This window comes from Sinohyriopsis cumingii, chromosome 3, assembly GCF_028554795.1.
Source record: "Sinohyriopsis cumingii isolate HCF-2022 chromosome 3, ASM2855479v2, whole genome shotgun sequence".
In the NCBI taxonomy this organism is placed as follows: domain Eukaryota; kingdom Metazoa; phylum Mollusca; class Bivalvia; order Unionida; family Unionidae; genus Sinohyriopsis; species Sinohyriopsis cumingii.
Genome location: NC_142963.1, coordinates 25,515,830 through 25,533,456, shown reverse-complemented (window position 1 = coordinate 25,533,456; position 17,627 = coordinate 25,515,830). Strand labels below are relative to the sequence as shown.

At 35.8% G+C, this 17,627-nt stretch overlaps 1 protein-coding gene across 2 annotated transcripts in view; it reads right to left on the bottom strand.

Annotated features, from left to right (window-relative positions):
• Positions 1–6,553, bottom strand: part of LOC149802567 (COP9 signalosome complex subunit 4-like) — a 42,735-nt gene extending 36,182 nt beyond the window's left edge. For both annotated transcript variants that reach the window (XM_089951836.1, XM_089951837.1), the window contains exons 1-3: positions 6,447–6,553; positions 3,234–3,313; positions 1,995–2,146 (exon numbers count right to left, since the gene is read on the bottom strand). In XM_089951836.1, coding sequence (XP_089807962.1) covers positions 1,995–2,146; positions 3,234–3,313; positions 6,447–6,529 — 315 coding nt within the window. In that variant the 5' untranslated portion in view covers positions 6,530–6,553. The remainder of the gene's footprint in view (positions 1–1,994; positions 2,147–3,233; positions 3,314–6,446) is intronic.
• Positions 6,554–17,627: the final 11,074 nt, after the last annotated feature.

The following is a 17,627-nucleotide window of genomic DNA, read 5'->3' as shown; positions in this document are numbered from 1 at the left end:
AATTAATTTTAAAAGTAATTTCTTTTGTGCACTTTATATTCTGGGACACATTGTTTTATTTGAGTTGTAAGTTGTGGGATACATTTTAAATCATTTGAAAATTTTATGTCGAAAAATGCACTCAAACTGAAATTTTATTTAAAAAATATAAAACTGTGTACTTGAGATAAAACTCTTTAATCCACTGCAGCAGCATCTCATCAACACAACCCTTCTCCTGCACACGTACAATCCATTCTTTCAGTTCATGAATATTTTTTTTAGCTTTCTCACACCTGAAGTGGAAACTGCAAGGATTAAAGTCAGATTTTTTCAAATCTGCACCAGTCTTGCTAGTTCTCACACTTTTGACCCCCATCTTATCTCAGTCTGTCCAGGAATGCGATCAATGTGCATAAGAATTTCATCCATGTTAATGATCATATTGTTGGCGAAATCATCTGCTTCTCTTCTGGCAAGCACGAATTCATCACGATTTTATTTTCTCAAAACATTCTGGGCAATGCTGGGTCATTGATGTCCATGCACAAAGCACTATATTGTGTCATTTTAAAAATTGTTCCATTGTTTCAATTTATTTTCAAAATTCCTGTGAATACCGGTGAAAAGGAACCACAAAGCTTGCTTCCATATCTCTGCCATCTTTGTATATTCAAATAAATAAAAAAAAATCGGTGCACTTAAAAGAATCCATAGTTGGCTTCCAATGTCAGCCTGCTTTGCAATAAAATAACCATCATATTGATATCCTTGAGGAAAAAAAAGTTACCAAAGTCGGCTTTTGAGATCAGCTTGCTTTGTAATAAAAATAACCTTTGTCTCTGATATCCTGTCAGTAAGTTCAAAGAAGGAGTTTACTGCTTGCTGCCAGTTGTGTTTATTCACCACCCAGGCTTCTATGTGTTTAGCATCTGTAGTAATAATTATTACAAAGGCGCGTTGATGTCTGCAAGTAAATAGTAATGATACTTTTGTAACCCGTGCTGGCGAAAAGATTGTCACATACACTCAAGTGATTGTGCTTTCAAATAATGATTTTTATTTGCAAGATGTCATACAGTAGACCTGGATATAATTCAATCTTCAAGATATCAGTTGATTTTTCCCACTAGTTTGCAATTTTGTTGGATCCAGTTTTCAGTGTGATAACATATTCAAACCTTTGAGCACAAACAAACACAATTTGTTTCACAATGTTCATGTCAATGTGGCATGTGTTATCAGACACAAGCAATACATGCTACAGTATGGAAGTCTACATTACATATACGGATTTCATGGATATATTTTATTCTTTAATGCTCATGTTGAAAAAAAAGAATAAATGATAACAATACAAGGTTAGTTTCTTTCTTTTTATTATCAAATAAGCATTTTGTTTATCTATTTTATTACAATGTGAGGGGTGGGGGCACAAATGCAATACAAATTTATTTTGTTTCTTAAGTCTTGGGACATGAACTAGGTGGAAAAAGAAGTTTCACCATAAGTTCTGGGACAGGAAACAAATAATCATTTTATCGTGTCCCAATATATATGGTAAATACGGTAAATCAAACAGTGAAATTGGTTTGGCTGGTCTTCTGTTGAAAAGAGTTGAAAAGGATGCAGACTGAAGATCAAATCAAAATGGTCAAATGAATGGTAAAAAACATGATCAATGCATCTTTGCACTTTATAAATCTTTCTACTAAGAAAAGTTAACTGATGTTCTGAAACATCAAAACAAATTAAACTGGAGCTTAATCATGAAGACAGTTTTTCTCTCATTCACTTGCAAACACTTAAAAATAAAAAGTACAAAGACCATCAACATAACTATGTACAATAAACAAAGACTTACCAACATACAGACACACAAAAGAACTTCTTTTTGAAAAATCACAAAGGTTTCACTGCCATTTCCAAACCAACAAATGTTCTCAACTATCAGCATAGTAGCTGTATGTAAAATATGTTTTTTTCTAAATCAAGCATTTTAAAGGTCTACCTACCTGTTCTTCAAAGGAAATAACCCTGGCTTGGATTTTCTCCAGTGTGAAATGTGCAACTCGTTTAGCAGTGACATCATCAAGTTTAGAAAGATGGGTACAAAAGTCAGACAGCAACTGGCGAGAAATTACCAAGCTTACGTTCTCATTCACCACTGAAAATACAGGGGAAAAAGTCAATTTCAAACTCACAAGGTGCAAGTTCAGGGATAGCAAATTATTTAAAATGATTATTTACAAACCACACTCACTGACCTCAGAATAAAGAAAAATGAAACTTTAAATTAAATATATCTAAAAAAAAATGCAATAAAAAAATTAAAAATGGATAGCACTAGAGAAAGGAAACATTCTTTTGTGGATTGCTAAATTGGTTAATTAGCACCCATAAATGAGATAGTTGTGTACAAGCAATTAATGGGTATATGTGTACACAGAAATGCATATTGGAACAGATGAACAACATTTCAGTTTAACCTTACTGTGATAAAAGTACAGTAGTGGAATAAGAACAAGGGACCATCAAAGGGATTTTCACTCTACTGGCCCAAAATAATTTCCAGGAATCCAAGATAAGACTGTTTACTATTTAAAACTGCTGAGGGCTGAACCATCTCTGATATTCTTGAGCAAAAACAATATTTTTAAGATGCCCATTACAGTGCCCATAATTGCTATAAAATTGGCACCGTTTTCATTTAGGACAAACTAGATATCATAAGAAGGCTTTAGGTGAAAACTCCATGTTGGTATGACCATCCATCCAAAAGCAGTTGCATGAGCTAGATTTTGAATTTGGCCACAATGGCGCCCATTTTTTTTACATCAGAGTAGCACCATTTAGGAACAAACAGACATCATAGGAAAGTCTTCTACTGAATATAGGACTTCTGTCAAGAAGTAGTAACAATAAAAAGATTTTCACTTTAACAATAATATGTCTGATTGGCACCATCCTCATTTAGGCACTAGTAGACCTTGGAATCAATGTGGGTATAAAGTTTCATGGCAATCCTCTAAAATGTTGTGCAAACAGATGGCAGATAAAAAGGCCATCCCATAAGCTCCTGTGGTCTAGGACTAGAAGAGCTAACAAAAACAATCTCAAGTTAATCCAGATCTGTTTTTGAATACTTTCCATTGTGTTGAAATTTGCTTCATCCAAAGAACAGTTAAATATCCAAACATTGTTTGCATTTCCATGAGTTCTGGTTGAAAATCTAATTTGTAAGGCATACTCACATGCTTCAACAAAGGCCTGTAAATTCGGAACAAAGTCAGGACCTCTTGTTTTCAAGATTTCCTCTAGAATAGCCTTATACCTGTAATTACAAAAGTAAAAGGCTTCTCCATAAACAAATATGTATGAAGGATGAATTCCAATTTACTAACAATTATTACATGTTCAGACTGGTTCCAGATGGTTTGACATCCTGAACTTTTTTTAAGGTCAGCTTTAGCTTTACTCTAAAATCAGAATTTCATGTACTGGTGTACAGGTTTTTTTGTAGCTCTTTTTTTGTAAGTATCTGTATTTTACATATACCTTATGTACCTATTGTTATGTATATCTTATTTAATTTAGTTGTCTGTCTGATGTTTTAATTTTTTTAATTCCATTACATGCTATTGTAATGTAAAATTGTTTATTTGACTTGATTTTTGTAAGAATTAAGTTCAGTTCTTTTGGAACTGACTTTTTTTTAAATATTCATTGGTAAACACCTAATAACAGAAACACTGTATCTAGTTTCTGACCTTGATTCAAAACCAGTGATAGTTTTAGTAAACAGCTTTTCTTAAAATATTTTTTTATTCTTTCTCAGAGTAAGAATTATTAAATTAAAGTCACAGTCATACCTGGACTATGTCATAATTTTCATGTAACAAACTTCCATTTCTTCTGGATGGTTGAACTCTTGACACCCATCCGGGAATCTGTTTTGCGTCTTAAGTTAGCCTAATGTTTTGTATAGAACTAGTCAGTGGGCTTTAAACTTTTGACACATTAAGTTGTGTTGCTGTGACCAGTTTGGGCTGAGATTTGATTATCTTCAAATTATTGGATTTCAACTGATTACTTTCCCTGGAAATACTAGTGCAGCTATAAATTAATTCTTGGACAAGGACATTTATCGAAATTTATACAGAATTCAAAAACAGTGATTTGTATCTACAAGAGACTGTTGACACTGCAGCACTTTGCTGAATATTAATGATGTCGTTGTCTTCCATTTTGGATGTCATCAGGATTTGAACTCAGTGTCATTCAGGACTTTTTATTACTAGACTTCTATTTTTTAATTTTGTAATATAACCCAAATGTCTGGCCTTAGTACTGTATGCTTTAATATAACCTAAATGTCTGGCCTTAGTACTGTATGCTGTAATATAACCCAAATGTCTGGCCTTAGTACTGTATGCTGTTAATATAACCCAAATAGTCATGCTACCTGACAATCGACTCTCTATGAAGGTGGGAACAGGAATGATTACAATTTCCCAGACAATGGCAATATTATTTTTTTAAATGTACCAGAAAAAGTAGTTTTGCTGAAACTTCTGAGAAAACTGATTACCACTGAAGCACCAATTGTTCTGTATATATATATATATATATATATATATATATATATATATATATATATACACTAAGCAAATGAAAATATTTTTATAAATTTTCTAACACTAATACTCAAGTTCATGGATTTTTCACATGTACATTATTTAGCACAAATGTAACTTGTCAATATACAAGTGTATTTCAGACTAGTTGTCTTCATTTAATCAAAATTTCCTCTTTTTTTTTACTCAGTGTAAATCAGTCGCTGATGACAGGTCACCTCTTAAATATTTCACCTGTATGCAAAATTTCAATTTATTTTCAGCCCTCCCCTTACTTACCTAAACATCCGCTTATGTTGACAATATTACCTTGATTGCAAGGATGTCAATATTGAGATTTTTTTGGCAACAACTGTTTTAAACCCAATGCCAACCTTGCATAAGACATTTATGCACATGAAAAAAAATATTCTTTTTTCAATGCTTGTACAATACAAACATTACATATTTTTAACTAAAAATTGCATTATATTCTCTTTTGCTTGTATCAACAAACTCAATATGTAAATTGTTAAATATGCAAAGTATGAGCATACATACACACACACAATACATAACCTTTGGATAATAATGCTTTTAAATTTAAAATTAAAATAATATAAACTACTACTACAAACATATCATATTTATATCTATTTTCCCACACCCTAATTTAACACAGTGCCATAAACTTCCAGTTCTTGTGACAATGCATCTCTCAGTGACATCCTGATCATGATATTTGTTTACATTGATCAACACAGTCACACATAATTTTGTTTTACAAAATCCTACCATTATCAGTTGTAAAATAAAACAAAGTTACATACCATGAAAAAAATCAATATATGAAACTAAAACCTTTTTCTTAACATTATGTCTTCTGTCCCTGATTATCTGCACTTTTGGAAAATTAAGTAATGAAGGATGCAAAACAGTTATGAACTTTAACAAAACATTAAATTCAAGGATTGAGGTTCTGAGTAGTCACAATACCAATCAAATATTGGAAAAATCATTCATGAAATGTAATATTATATGAATAGAATTTGATTATATTACATCATGATATCTGTCAATTTGATTCTTTAGACTTTGTGACAAAATATGTTCCAAAACCAAAATTATGATAAATATAGAAAAGCTTTAGGAATGCCAAATTAATTTTTTTTATGTAATTTTTAATATAATCTTAAATTTTCTATGTGCTACTGATGTTATTCTGCAATATATTTCTTTCAATGGGTCAAATGTTCAATGGTGTCAGATAAAGAAATTGACTTCTGTAAAAATGCGTCAAAATGGGTGACATAATATACAAAGTTTCTGACAAATGGACAACAGGTTGAAAACATGCCAATAAGAGTACGGGGGGAACATATCATTGTCATTTTTTTTACTCTATACTTGGCTATATATAAAAAATTGGTTTCTAAAGTAATGAGACGCATCATTAGGAAAGGGTCGATTTTAATAATAAGTGAAAATGTGTTTAAGCGCGTCATAACCTAGAAATCCAGGATAAGGCAAGTCACAAATGTTCTTTACAAATATTTCTCAATCTACATGAAATAATATGTTAAATTCTAGTGGGACGAACAGTCCTGGTTGATATAGTGGGACAAAAACATCCCGACCGCATCGTCCCGGGCCGAAATAACCTGTACCGATGAATGTGGTTCTACGTGTAAGACCTCAACGCTGATATCGTAGACTACACCCGCTTGGAAATCACCAACCCCTACGGAGGTCGACTGCTTAGCAGTGGTTTAGACATTTTGTTACCAACTATCAGTCGTCCAACAAAAGTGAAGTATTTGCTATGAATGCCTTTGAACGCTATATGCCTACTTCTCTGTTATGTCTTTATGGGAACCCCCTGAATGGGATAAATTAGCCAGCTGAGCAAGCTGTTGTTTAGGGTTGCCGGCCATGTTTCTTCTCTACGACCGGTGCCGAAGTCAACTACTCACTTCCTTATGTATGTCCGTCCGTCAACTGCGCCAAAAGGAAGGTACACATGCAAATATGGTGATACTAGATCCACGGATACCAGATTAAATAAATTATAGGTTATGTAAGCTACTATCTCTACTTAATCGATTCGAAAATTCTCTTTGAAAATAAATAAATAAATTTAATATATTTATGAAAACACTAACATTATTGAGAAGAGATTCGTGGATTTTTTGGTGATGTTTTGTTATTTGTTCTTTTTTATCCAAATATTTACTGAAGGTTTTGTTGTGACACGACCATCACTATCTTTGCTAACCAAATGTCATCGAGCCAGTTCGTTACAAGTCATATGACTAGCGAAGATGAGGTCATATCATGGCGGGTTAATGTTAGTTGATCTTTTTAGTTTGGTGCCACATTCAGTGGCTCATATATGTGTGTGTGTGTGTGTGTGTGTGTAAGCGACATCTACTTCCTGTCTGCTAGGGATGGTTCATTGAAGAAGTTCCACTCAAAAGTCAAGTCAACATAAATGTGTAATGAAAGTAACACAACTAAAAACCTGGAAAGCTGTCACCGGTACATAATATTCATTGGAATAAGACAAATATATTCCTGCAAGGAAACACTCGTTGCTTGCATTCTTGTATTGTAACAATTAGATACCGACGTTAAGTTTAGAAAATGTCTCAGCACATGATAGTCTGTTTTAATGTTAAATAAATTAAATAATGGTTAGAAATCTTAGAGCGAACCAACAGACGAGAATTGATGATTTGCTTTGTATTCGTTTAACCCAGGTTACCAATGTGGTGGGATATAACTGCACCATATTTTTGAAGATTAATTCACTTACTCAAACATTTCATACGTAAGTTTCCAAAATGCTTGCCTCTGCATATTCTTAAAAATACGGACGTTCAAATGTTCAAGGTATTGCTTATTTTACTAGCGTTTCTTCTTAAAAAATGTCCAAATAATTCAGAGTATTAGTATTACTTTGTCAGTCCTATATTATTATTATTATTATTATTATTATTTAGCAATTTATAAATGTCATTACCTAAAACGTGTGTTAGACTTAACATGTGTTAGTTCTGGTTTTGAATTTGACCGCGCTCTGCAGTTACGTGACAAGTACTGTCTTCCACTCCAATATAAAACCTTTGGTTTTATACCACGTGACAGTACAGAACCAAACAGAATTGGCAGACCGAATCCGCCAACGAATCAGATGTGGCAAGCTGGCAAACCTGAGTCTAGCGCAAATCTTGCGATGTCAACCACATATGAATAAGGTTCAATATATTCCAGTATGTAAAACATTCACATCTTATATCTTATTCTGTACAAAACTCTGTGAGAAAAACTCTGTATTCTAATTTGTCTATATAGTTTTCAATGGCAGAACAAGGGTTCTCGAATGGATAAACTGTGGCAAACCAATGACAGGGTATAATGATACTAAAATAATTGCGGTTGCTAGGGAGGTTGAAACTATGCACAAAACAAATTGCATTACTCAATAAATCTAACAGTTTTTATATAAAGTCAGTATATTTCAGATATTACTTTCGGCAATAAGTTCACTGTGACTTCATCTGAGTGTAAAGGTATGTGAATCACATACCTGTAATATCGAACCATCGAGGTCATTGGTCACAAACGAACAAAAATGGCGTCCATAAGAACTTGACTCGATCGTTGAAAAGTTCGTTTACCGCGAAACACGAACAACCCGAAACTTCATGTTTAATACACGTGTCGTGATGTTCCCATCAAGCAACCATATGATGGAGAAACACATTTGGTATTAAATGTGGTAACACAGGCATGTAATTTGTTCAAGAAACGGTGCTGAATGTAAAATGTCAAACCTTGACAAGCCAAGTGTAATATAATCATCAACATGGTAATAGCTAAAACTTATTGACAGAGATTTCCTACAGGCATAATAAATATGGGATTAGCCAACTAGTAATTCAGTATAATTTGACTCCATGGACCGCAGAAAGTCTGAAAAGAATGCCTATGAACTAGCACATTATTGAAAATAGGGAGACGTTATACGTTAGAATTCATGTAATCACAAAGCAACAAATTTGCCACAACTATACATGTTCTTGCACTGCCCAAGGTCCAATGAGCGAAACATGTAACACTAATATCTTAAAGGATACATCTCTAATAACATATGGAGAATTCACATGCAATAGTAAATATACACCCCAACCCCATTATGGTGCACATCTGGTTAATCCTGAGTCTATGACAGTATATTGTTAGCCGTGGTAGGCAGCCAGTCTAAGAGAAAGAAAACTCTGACCCCAAACCGGTGCAAGTGGAGCTCGTTAGCCTTGTCAGGCAGTTCGTCTAGGAGAAGGAAACTCTGATTTCAAACCCACGAAGTGCCCCAGCCATTAGATGATGACTCCGCTGCTTTGTGAATATCTTCGGGAGAAGGAAAAGCTACGGGAGTAAACCCAGACAGAAAATCCGGAGCGAAGCCCCTATGGCGGTTTGGTGTCAACTACGACTTCCTTCCAGGAGCTCCTGCAACCGAACTGGTGCCAAATATCATGCTCAGCATTCCTTTGGACCTCACCAGCAAGGACGAGAGGGAGATCCTGACGTCTGGGCAGCCCAGATTCTCCATACACCATGCCCAGGCTTGCGCCTTGGATAGGCCACTCTAGCCTCGCTCCTGAGTGAGGAAACAACACGGAAGCTGGCAGTCTACGGGTTATAAGTCCGACCGGAATGGCGTGGGGAAGGGGTGCCAGGGGTCAGCTTTGACGGTGGGAGGGATCATCGCGTCCCACTGACCGACTACCGCCATTCTCAAGCTGGGTAGACCCCGGTGAGTAAGTTGTTAGCCCGCCAACGTCTTCCTGTTCCAGTGGGTGACTGGAGCTCCGTGTGTTGCTCAGCATGACAAGCAAACGGAAACTCCGCACTAGACAAAAGAAACAAGAAACCAACAATGAAGACTACAGCTCTTCGATTCGCAAGCTGGAACGTGCGCACCATGTGCACTGGCATCTCTGACGACCTCAAGGAGGTGGACGACACCAGAAAGACGGCCATCATCGACAGAGAGCTAACCTGACAAAATGTCAGCATAGCTGCCCTATAGGAAACCAGGCTCACCTTCAGCGGCTTCCTCAGAGAGGAAAGCTACACATTCTTCTGGATGGGTCGAGAACCTGAGGATCCACGCCAGCACGGAGTTGGCTTCGCCATAAAAAAAACCTCCTGGCCTCGGTTGAGCCTCCCTCAGGAGGCACTGAGCGTCTCTTGTCAAACCGTCTTGCAACTTCTGCAGGTCCTGTCAACGTCCTAGGTGTCTACGTACCCCATCCTCACGTCTTCAGAAGACCAAAAGGATCAGTTCTATGGGTAGCTGGACGAACAGATCAAAGGATTCCCTAAAGACGAGCCACTATTCCTCCTCGGCGACTTTTATGCCAGAATAGGTGTGGACCACGAGTCGTGGCCTACTTGTCTCGGACATCATGACACTGGAAAGACCAACGAAATCGGTCAAAGACTGCTTCAGCTTGCACCTATAATGACCTGTGCGTTACAAACACCTTCTTCAAGTGTAAGCCACAACACAAAGTGTCATGGAAACACCCCAGGTCTCATCGCTGGCACCAGCTAGACTTGGCCATCACCAGGCGGTCTGCTCTGAACAGCGTCCACTCCACCAGAAGCTACCACAGTACAGACTGCGACTCCGACCACGTTCTCGTGATCAGCAGGGTGCGTCTACAGCCACACACACTACACCGCTCCAAACCAAAAGGTCGCCCTCACAACAACTCTGCGTAGATGTCGGTCTCCTCCAAGGTGGAGGAGTATTTCTCCGACCTGGACCAGGCTCTCCAGGACCTCCCAGACCACGATGCCACAGCCAAGTGGAACGCGATGAAGGGCGCCATCTACAGCACATATATGTCCACGCTTGGCAAGAAGGAACGGCTCAGTCAGGACTGGTTCAACATGCACCTTTCAAGGATGGAACCAATAATATAGGACAAACGAAACGCCTACATAGCTTGCAAAAAATGCCCCAATGAACGGACGCTTTCTACACTCATAAGTGCCCGAAGCACCACTCAACGCATCGCTAGACAGCGCACGAACTTGTACTAACGTTCAGAGCAGACAGGTCGGCAACAGACATGATCTTGTATACTTTAACGGGAAGCATAATTGAAGCTTTCAAGCTTAGTTCAGTTTCACATGTGTTTGATTATTGAATTGTTTTTGTTTAACTTTGAAATATATATATATATATATATATATATATATATATATATATATATATATATATATATATATATCACTTGTGTACTGGAGATTTACTTTACCTTCGGAAATTTACATTTGTTTTACTCAGGCACTAATAATTTAGTACAATTATCAGAAGGAAAACTTGGAGTTATATACAATGAATTCAAATTTATCATTAAGCCAAAAAGAATCAATTAGAAAATGTATTCAATAGTTCTTATGGACGCATACATTGTTACTAATTGTCCCTGCTCTTATTCTCCTCTGTCGGTTACAACTGACATATGTTCCACTGCTAATTGTTTATCGTCAGGTATTGTACAATTTACGTTTGATTTCTATCTCAGTTTATTTTAATGTTGTTCTATATATTTATATCAGTGAATGAAGCCACATTTATAATGTTTCTGTGCAAACAACATTTGACAAGACAACGCGATACAGATATAAATAGTTGAGTTGTTTTTAAACAAATAAAGTGTTGTAAGAAATAGTCAGACATCAGCACACACAAACAAATAGAAGCAAGAAATGGACAACTGTGTAGTTTGTTTCCAAAGAGTAAGACCACGTCAACATGCTTTACAATGTAACGCTTGCCAAACGTGGCAGCATGGTACATGTAAGACCAGTATGTATAATGATGTTGTTATTATTATTATTATTATTATTATTAATAGTAGTAGAAGTATCAGTAGAAACAGTAGTAAAAGTACTGCTGGTGGTTATTGAAATATTAATATTACTTTTATAGCTACTATGCTGATGCTATTCTTCTTAGGCATATCACAGACACTGTATAGGCAGTTATGTCATGGTGATGAGACGCTGAGTGGCTGTTCCCCACTTCCTCCACCACTGATTTCGGCAGAAGACAGTCTTCGACAATATGGTGAAGATTTTGCCAATAGCAGAGAGTGTGCATCTGACTGATGACTAATAAAATTAACACCAGTATTGGTCCTTGGAGAAGAGAAACTTAATCAACAACACTGTTTTATCTGCATTCAGCCTCATTATTTAAAGATCACAGAATTTCTAGTTGCCTTGAGAAGATAAACATTTGTAATTTTTTCCGTCACGTTAGTCATTGCTGAATAGTGCCAAGAAATATGACAATATGTGTTAATTTGAACGGTAGAAAACAGAATGGACTTGTTCAGTTATTTAAACCTAGCCAACGTTTTTTTTTTTTTTTTTTTTTTTTCTAATTGGCAACGTGGATTTTTGTTAATTCTTTTTAGTACATAGATGCTATTACAGAGTGAAAACAACACAATTACTGTAATTATTTGTGTTTGGTCTCTTTTTGCCCGATTATGCTTTGCTCATGAAAATTTTTAGGAAGGAAAAAGATTAGGCCTAGAGAGGGAGCGGTAAATATGACAATACTGTATATTTGACCTTGTAAATTAATGAGTACGAAATGACCACCATCTTGCATACGAAACGACCACCACCTCGGGTACGAAACGACTAGCACCTTGGGTACGAAACGACTAGCACACTGGGTACAAAACGATCAATTTCCAATGGGTTCGAAACGACTTGGGTACGGAATGACCATGAGCCCTCAAGGCAACATAATCATTGGAAACAAGGTACATGTCCGCAACATTTTAAATGATTGTATTAAACATATAGATAAGATAAAATTGTGAGACTGGTATACTATAAATGCGAGCAACTGGACCAGTAGTCCGGTAAATCAGACCTCCAAAACTGTGTTGATACTGATGGGCGAATCTGTGAAGTCGTCCATCAGTTATCGTAGCTAGCCAAGGTTACGATATGATAGTCCTATCAGCATAGGACTATCACATCGGAACCTTGGCTAGCAAAGATATCCATCGGTATCAACACAAATTTGAGGGTCTGATTTATTGGACTACTATACGAGCTCCTGCTGTAGTGCTAAATAGAATTACATAATTGCATGGCTCACTTTCAACCTTTGCACACAAAACATCAGCTTACTAAGGGTATATGGCACCCGGGGCGACGATGATGGCTCAAAAGAGGGTTTGGCGTCCCAAGACCTCTGGCGCCCATGGGTTTGGTGCCCAAAGACCTCAGGCGCCTGGGGCAACCGCCCCCTCCCCCGTTAGAAGGCTACTGTAAAAGACTTAGAAAGCAAGAAAAGAAGTGAACTTACTCCATTTGAAAAGACATAGGTATGGTTTTCTAAATATACATGTGTTATGATAATATCTGTGTTCAAGAATTTTAATATTTGATTGTTCTTAGGGGAAAAATCTTTGTAACTATCAGTTCCTAAGCAGAATATCCGCTACATATATTCATGCTGATCACTATTCATTCGTGTTGATTTGATCAAATTGCAACAAAGTATTTTTTGAATTGTTTTTTTTTAACCTTTGTTATATATATATATATATATATATATATATATATATATATATATGCTTTCCAGTCTTTGTTCGTTTAATGGTTTCCAGGACAAGTTATTCAATATTGAGGTCATACTTTCTAGGGTATAGTCATAATTAGATTCAACAAACCCGGCTGCTCACGTTTGGGTTATTTCAAGTTTATCATGGACACTCATAGAATTGTAGTCCCAAGCTGTACACACATATTCTATAATAGGCCTAACTAAACCATTCATAGCTATAAAAAGAAATGTATGCAAGATTATATGTTGCGTCTAAAGGCAGAATGATCTTTGCTTTGGTTCAAAATTCTTGAATTTCAAGATTCCATCTCAGATGACTAGCAATTGCGACTCCTAATTATTTTATTTCTTTGTGATTTGCTTTCTCCCTAGCAGGCATATTGAAGAAAAAGAAAACATGTCTGATACATTTATTTTAATTTATCGATATTAAAATAATTAAACTATTGTTGATTTTGTAAGTATTTTTCTAAATTTTGCAAATATTGACAGACGATGCATAACTGGTGCAGGGTCATACCACAAGCTTAGTTGGAAGGCAGGCGAGTCAAGGCCATAGTGCAATCACGGTGACCTACATTCATTCTCCTTTAATAAAGTTGCTGCAATTAGTCCGGTTTCTGACACATTTGAACAGTCATGAAATCGTGTATCTACTTTTCAACATGAAGCTCCTTTTGAAGGCTACTGGATTATTTCACAGCCAAGATGGTGATATACATGCTGAACTCTTGTGGCACATTTCAGACATCCTGTCTGAAGTGCTTCTTTCTATATGCCAATAGGGTCTGAGACATTGAAAGCGTAATGAACAGATATGACATTTTTAGTTTTGCGCAGTTTCCCTTTATACCGTTTTACTAGATAATGTCTAAATATGTGATATGTACACAACTTTTGACATATACCTAAACCATTTTTTAGGAAAACTGATAATTTTTTCGTGCAGTCAGCCACATCTTTTATACTTTTCTGTTTCTTTGTGTATATTTAAACAAATTTTTATTGCATTAGCTTCATTATGTTTCTTTTTCCCTCCATGGGGCCCCCAGTGGCCAAGTGGTCTAAAGCGCTCTCCGTTATGGATCACTGCCATCTCACCTCTGTCTGCGTGGGTTCGAGTCTCGGATTCGGCCAATGTGGGTATGTAAGAAAGCTTGCCAGTAGTTTCTCGTGGGTCAGTGGTTCTTTCCGGGTTCTTCCTCCACCATTAATACTGGCCGCCGTGTATAGCCTATCGTGTGCTGAAAAGACACATAAAATCCAATGCATAGCACGTCAACATGCATTCTTAAAAGTAATTTAATTCCACAGGAGCAAATAGACTTCATAGGAATCATATTAAACATACTGTTGTGAATGTTGAATGTCACCAACAGTACAGTCTTAGAAATAGTGATGCATATGGCATATTGCTTGCTATATTTTGACGAGAAGAATGAAAGTTTTAGCACACTAACATGATTACTACCTTCATGACCCCACTGTAAAGTTAACATAAGAGATTCATATCTCACACTTGGGTGATAATAGGAAACGTTTCAGTGTTATGTATATATCTTGAAATTTCTAGGTTCTGTTAACAAAGGAGGAAAAGCTTAAAATTAAGTGGCAGTTTCAAGCATTTGACAATACACATGCAGTTTCTCCTCTATAATTCTTATGTTTTCACTGAATGTTAAAAGTACATCAATATCACTTGTTTTTTTTTTTCTTTTTGCAGGTCTCAGTTTGCAAGGTAAAAGATTAGGATTAATTGGTTAGTTGTGCTAAAGAAACAATATCTTGAATCTCATCCAGATACTCATTCTGATCTAAGTGCACAAGAGAATGATTCTGACGGACAGATTTAGCTTCCCCCGGAATTGTTTTATGGTACGTGCTTATTAAAGCCAAGCATGTGAAATGCTTTTTACCTTGAACTGAATTTTCCAGTGTAAATATTTGTTCTATACTTTATCTTATTATTTACTATGATTTTAGAAACTCCAGAAATCAGTCGTTGTAAGTGAACTGGTGTCTGAGAGGAAATTTCTGTTAAATTGTATTAAGTAATTGTACATGTGTATGTCTGGTCAATTTCAGTGGCTATGTATCAATGAATTTATTTGATATGTCACTTTGTAAGTTTAACAGGGTTCCACACATCAGTATATCAATATTCCAGCATGGTCTAATGTTAATTGATTAAACTTTGATCTCTCCAGATTAGCTAGACTTGTTGTGATTACCCTCCACACACACAACATGATTGCTGCTATTAGCATCTCCAGAATGGTAATGAAAGGTTAGAAACTGTTTGTTTTATATCAGTCTAAAAGTAATTCTAAAGCACATTATTTACTTAAATGTGTTTTAAAACTTTAAGTTTGCTAGAAGAGTTTATAAAAACTTTTCGCTTCTGTCACTGACAACATAGCATTTCTGTCATTCCCTCTTAAAATTTATAACTTCCAAATCTCTTCTTGACATTTATGAAACATTGTAAAGGAATTTTGATTCTGTCCTGATGCTGTGGTGGTAAACAAAGACCAAAAGCACTGTAGGTTGCAAACAATTTGAAACCTTTCAAGAAATGTAGTCAGTCATAACTCACAACTTTTCTAAAACCGTAATACCATTTTAAGTTTTGCACACAGAAGTTTTCCTTTATACCATTGTACTAGACAATGTCTAAATATGTGATATGTACACAACTTTTGACATAAACCATTTTCAGCCAAATTCTTAAAGTGGCTACGTCCAGTTTCGTAATTGGCCCCAGGCAAATTTCTTGACTTAAGGCTATGGTGTGACTTTTTCGGCTATTATTGTTTACTATTTAAAGATATGGATATATCTGTGAACTAGGTGTTTCGGGATTGTGTTGTTCTTGAAACTGATGTCAGGCATGTACACCTTCCATAGTTACTCTGCAGTATGTTGATAGTGAAATACCAATAGTCAGCTAGGAAGTGATGTGTGATGTGGATTTTTAATGTAGCTGTAAAAAAAATTCAGTCATTTACTACGATGTCTGCAATGTGGCAGTTTATAGTGATGTTTAACACTGGGGCAACATGCCGCAGACATGTAGTTGTCACATTAAATTCAGTTCTTGTTTATACAACATAATTTTGAAGGTCTTTTGTCAAAATTGAAATCAATCCTTTTGTAAATCCCTTTAAATGAAGGAATTTTTAACCAAATCGTCTTGAGTTTAGGTTGGTTGAAAAATTTTGTTTGAGATTTTATTGGCACATTAAAATTCAGGGTTAAACTTTTTTTAGTTAAATTCTAATATTTTGCATTTATCGTTTTTTTTCTTCTCCCTACTGTGATAGGAAATGTTTACTTTGTATAACATGCACATATATTGCTCTAGAATTCTTTAGAATTAAATGTTTTAAAGGAAACAAAATAATTTATGCTCATTGTTTCCAGAAAGCAACATAATGCAGATCTGCAAAGATCGGATTTGTATTCTGTACACTGAAATGGCTTTTAATGCCAATTTATAGGAATACAGTCAAATTTGTTTCTTGCGACTCATTTTGTGTTTTTGTACACGATCTTTTCTGATCCAAAAAGCACTTTATTTCCTTTCAATAACTGTCGTATGTTAACCTTGAAAAAATTAATTTCATCCTGGAAAAAAACGTGGGAACATATTTAGAAAAGCATGGGAACCATGTGAAAATACAACTGTCACTCAGGCATGGAAATTAGGTTAGTCACCTAGTATTGTACTGGTTTTGGAATTACTCTTTCAAACATATCCACAAAGCAACTATCACAAGTGCTGGTGAAATAGGGTACACGATGTTTGGTGCTTTATGGTACAGCTACACAAGTAGGTTATTTAATGCTGAGGCAAGTCAAGTGCCTTGCGCAAGGACACACCACAGTAGAGACCCAGGCTGGTCCAATTAGAATCTGTGACCTTTCGGTCATCAACCTGGCAAGCTAACCACAAAGCCACTTTGGGTCTGTTACAAGTTGTTTTGAGCCTGTAATCGATGTATTGTTTTAAATACAAAAGCATTAAAACTGGTATATTTATTCTCATTTCAATGTCAACATTCATTCAAGAATAGTGATAAGAATATGTTCCTTGTTGAGTTGGATGAGCATGACTTTTCTCTAGACCAAGGAAGATATTTTCTGAAAATACTGTTGATCCAGCTGGGGCATCCAGTTTGGAAAAAAGTATTTTAATCTGGATTTTTTATATAAAATTATCGGTATAGACTTGCAGTCAGTTGTTACTAGAAATGCCTATGTTTAGGGAGTCATATTAGCATTATTTGCATTTAAATCCACCAACATGTAGTGAAAATGTTGTTGAAAATCCCAATCAATAAAACAATCACATCAAT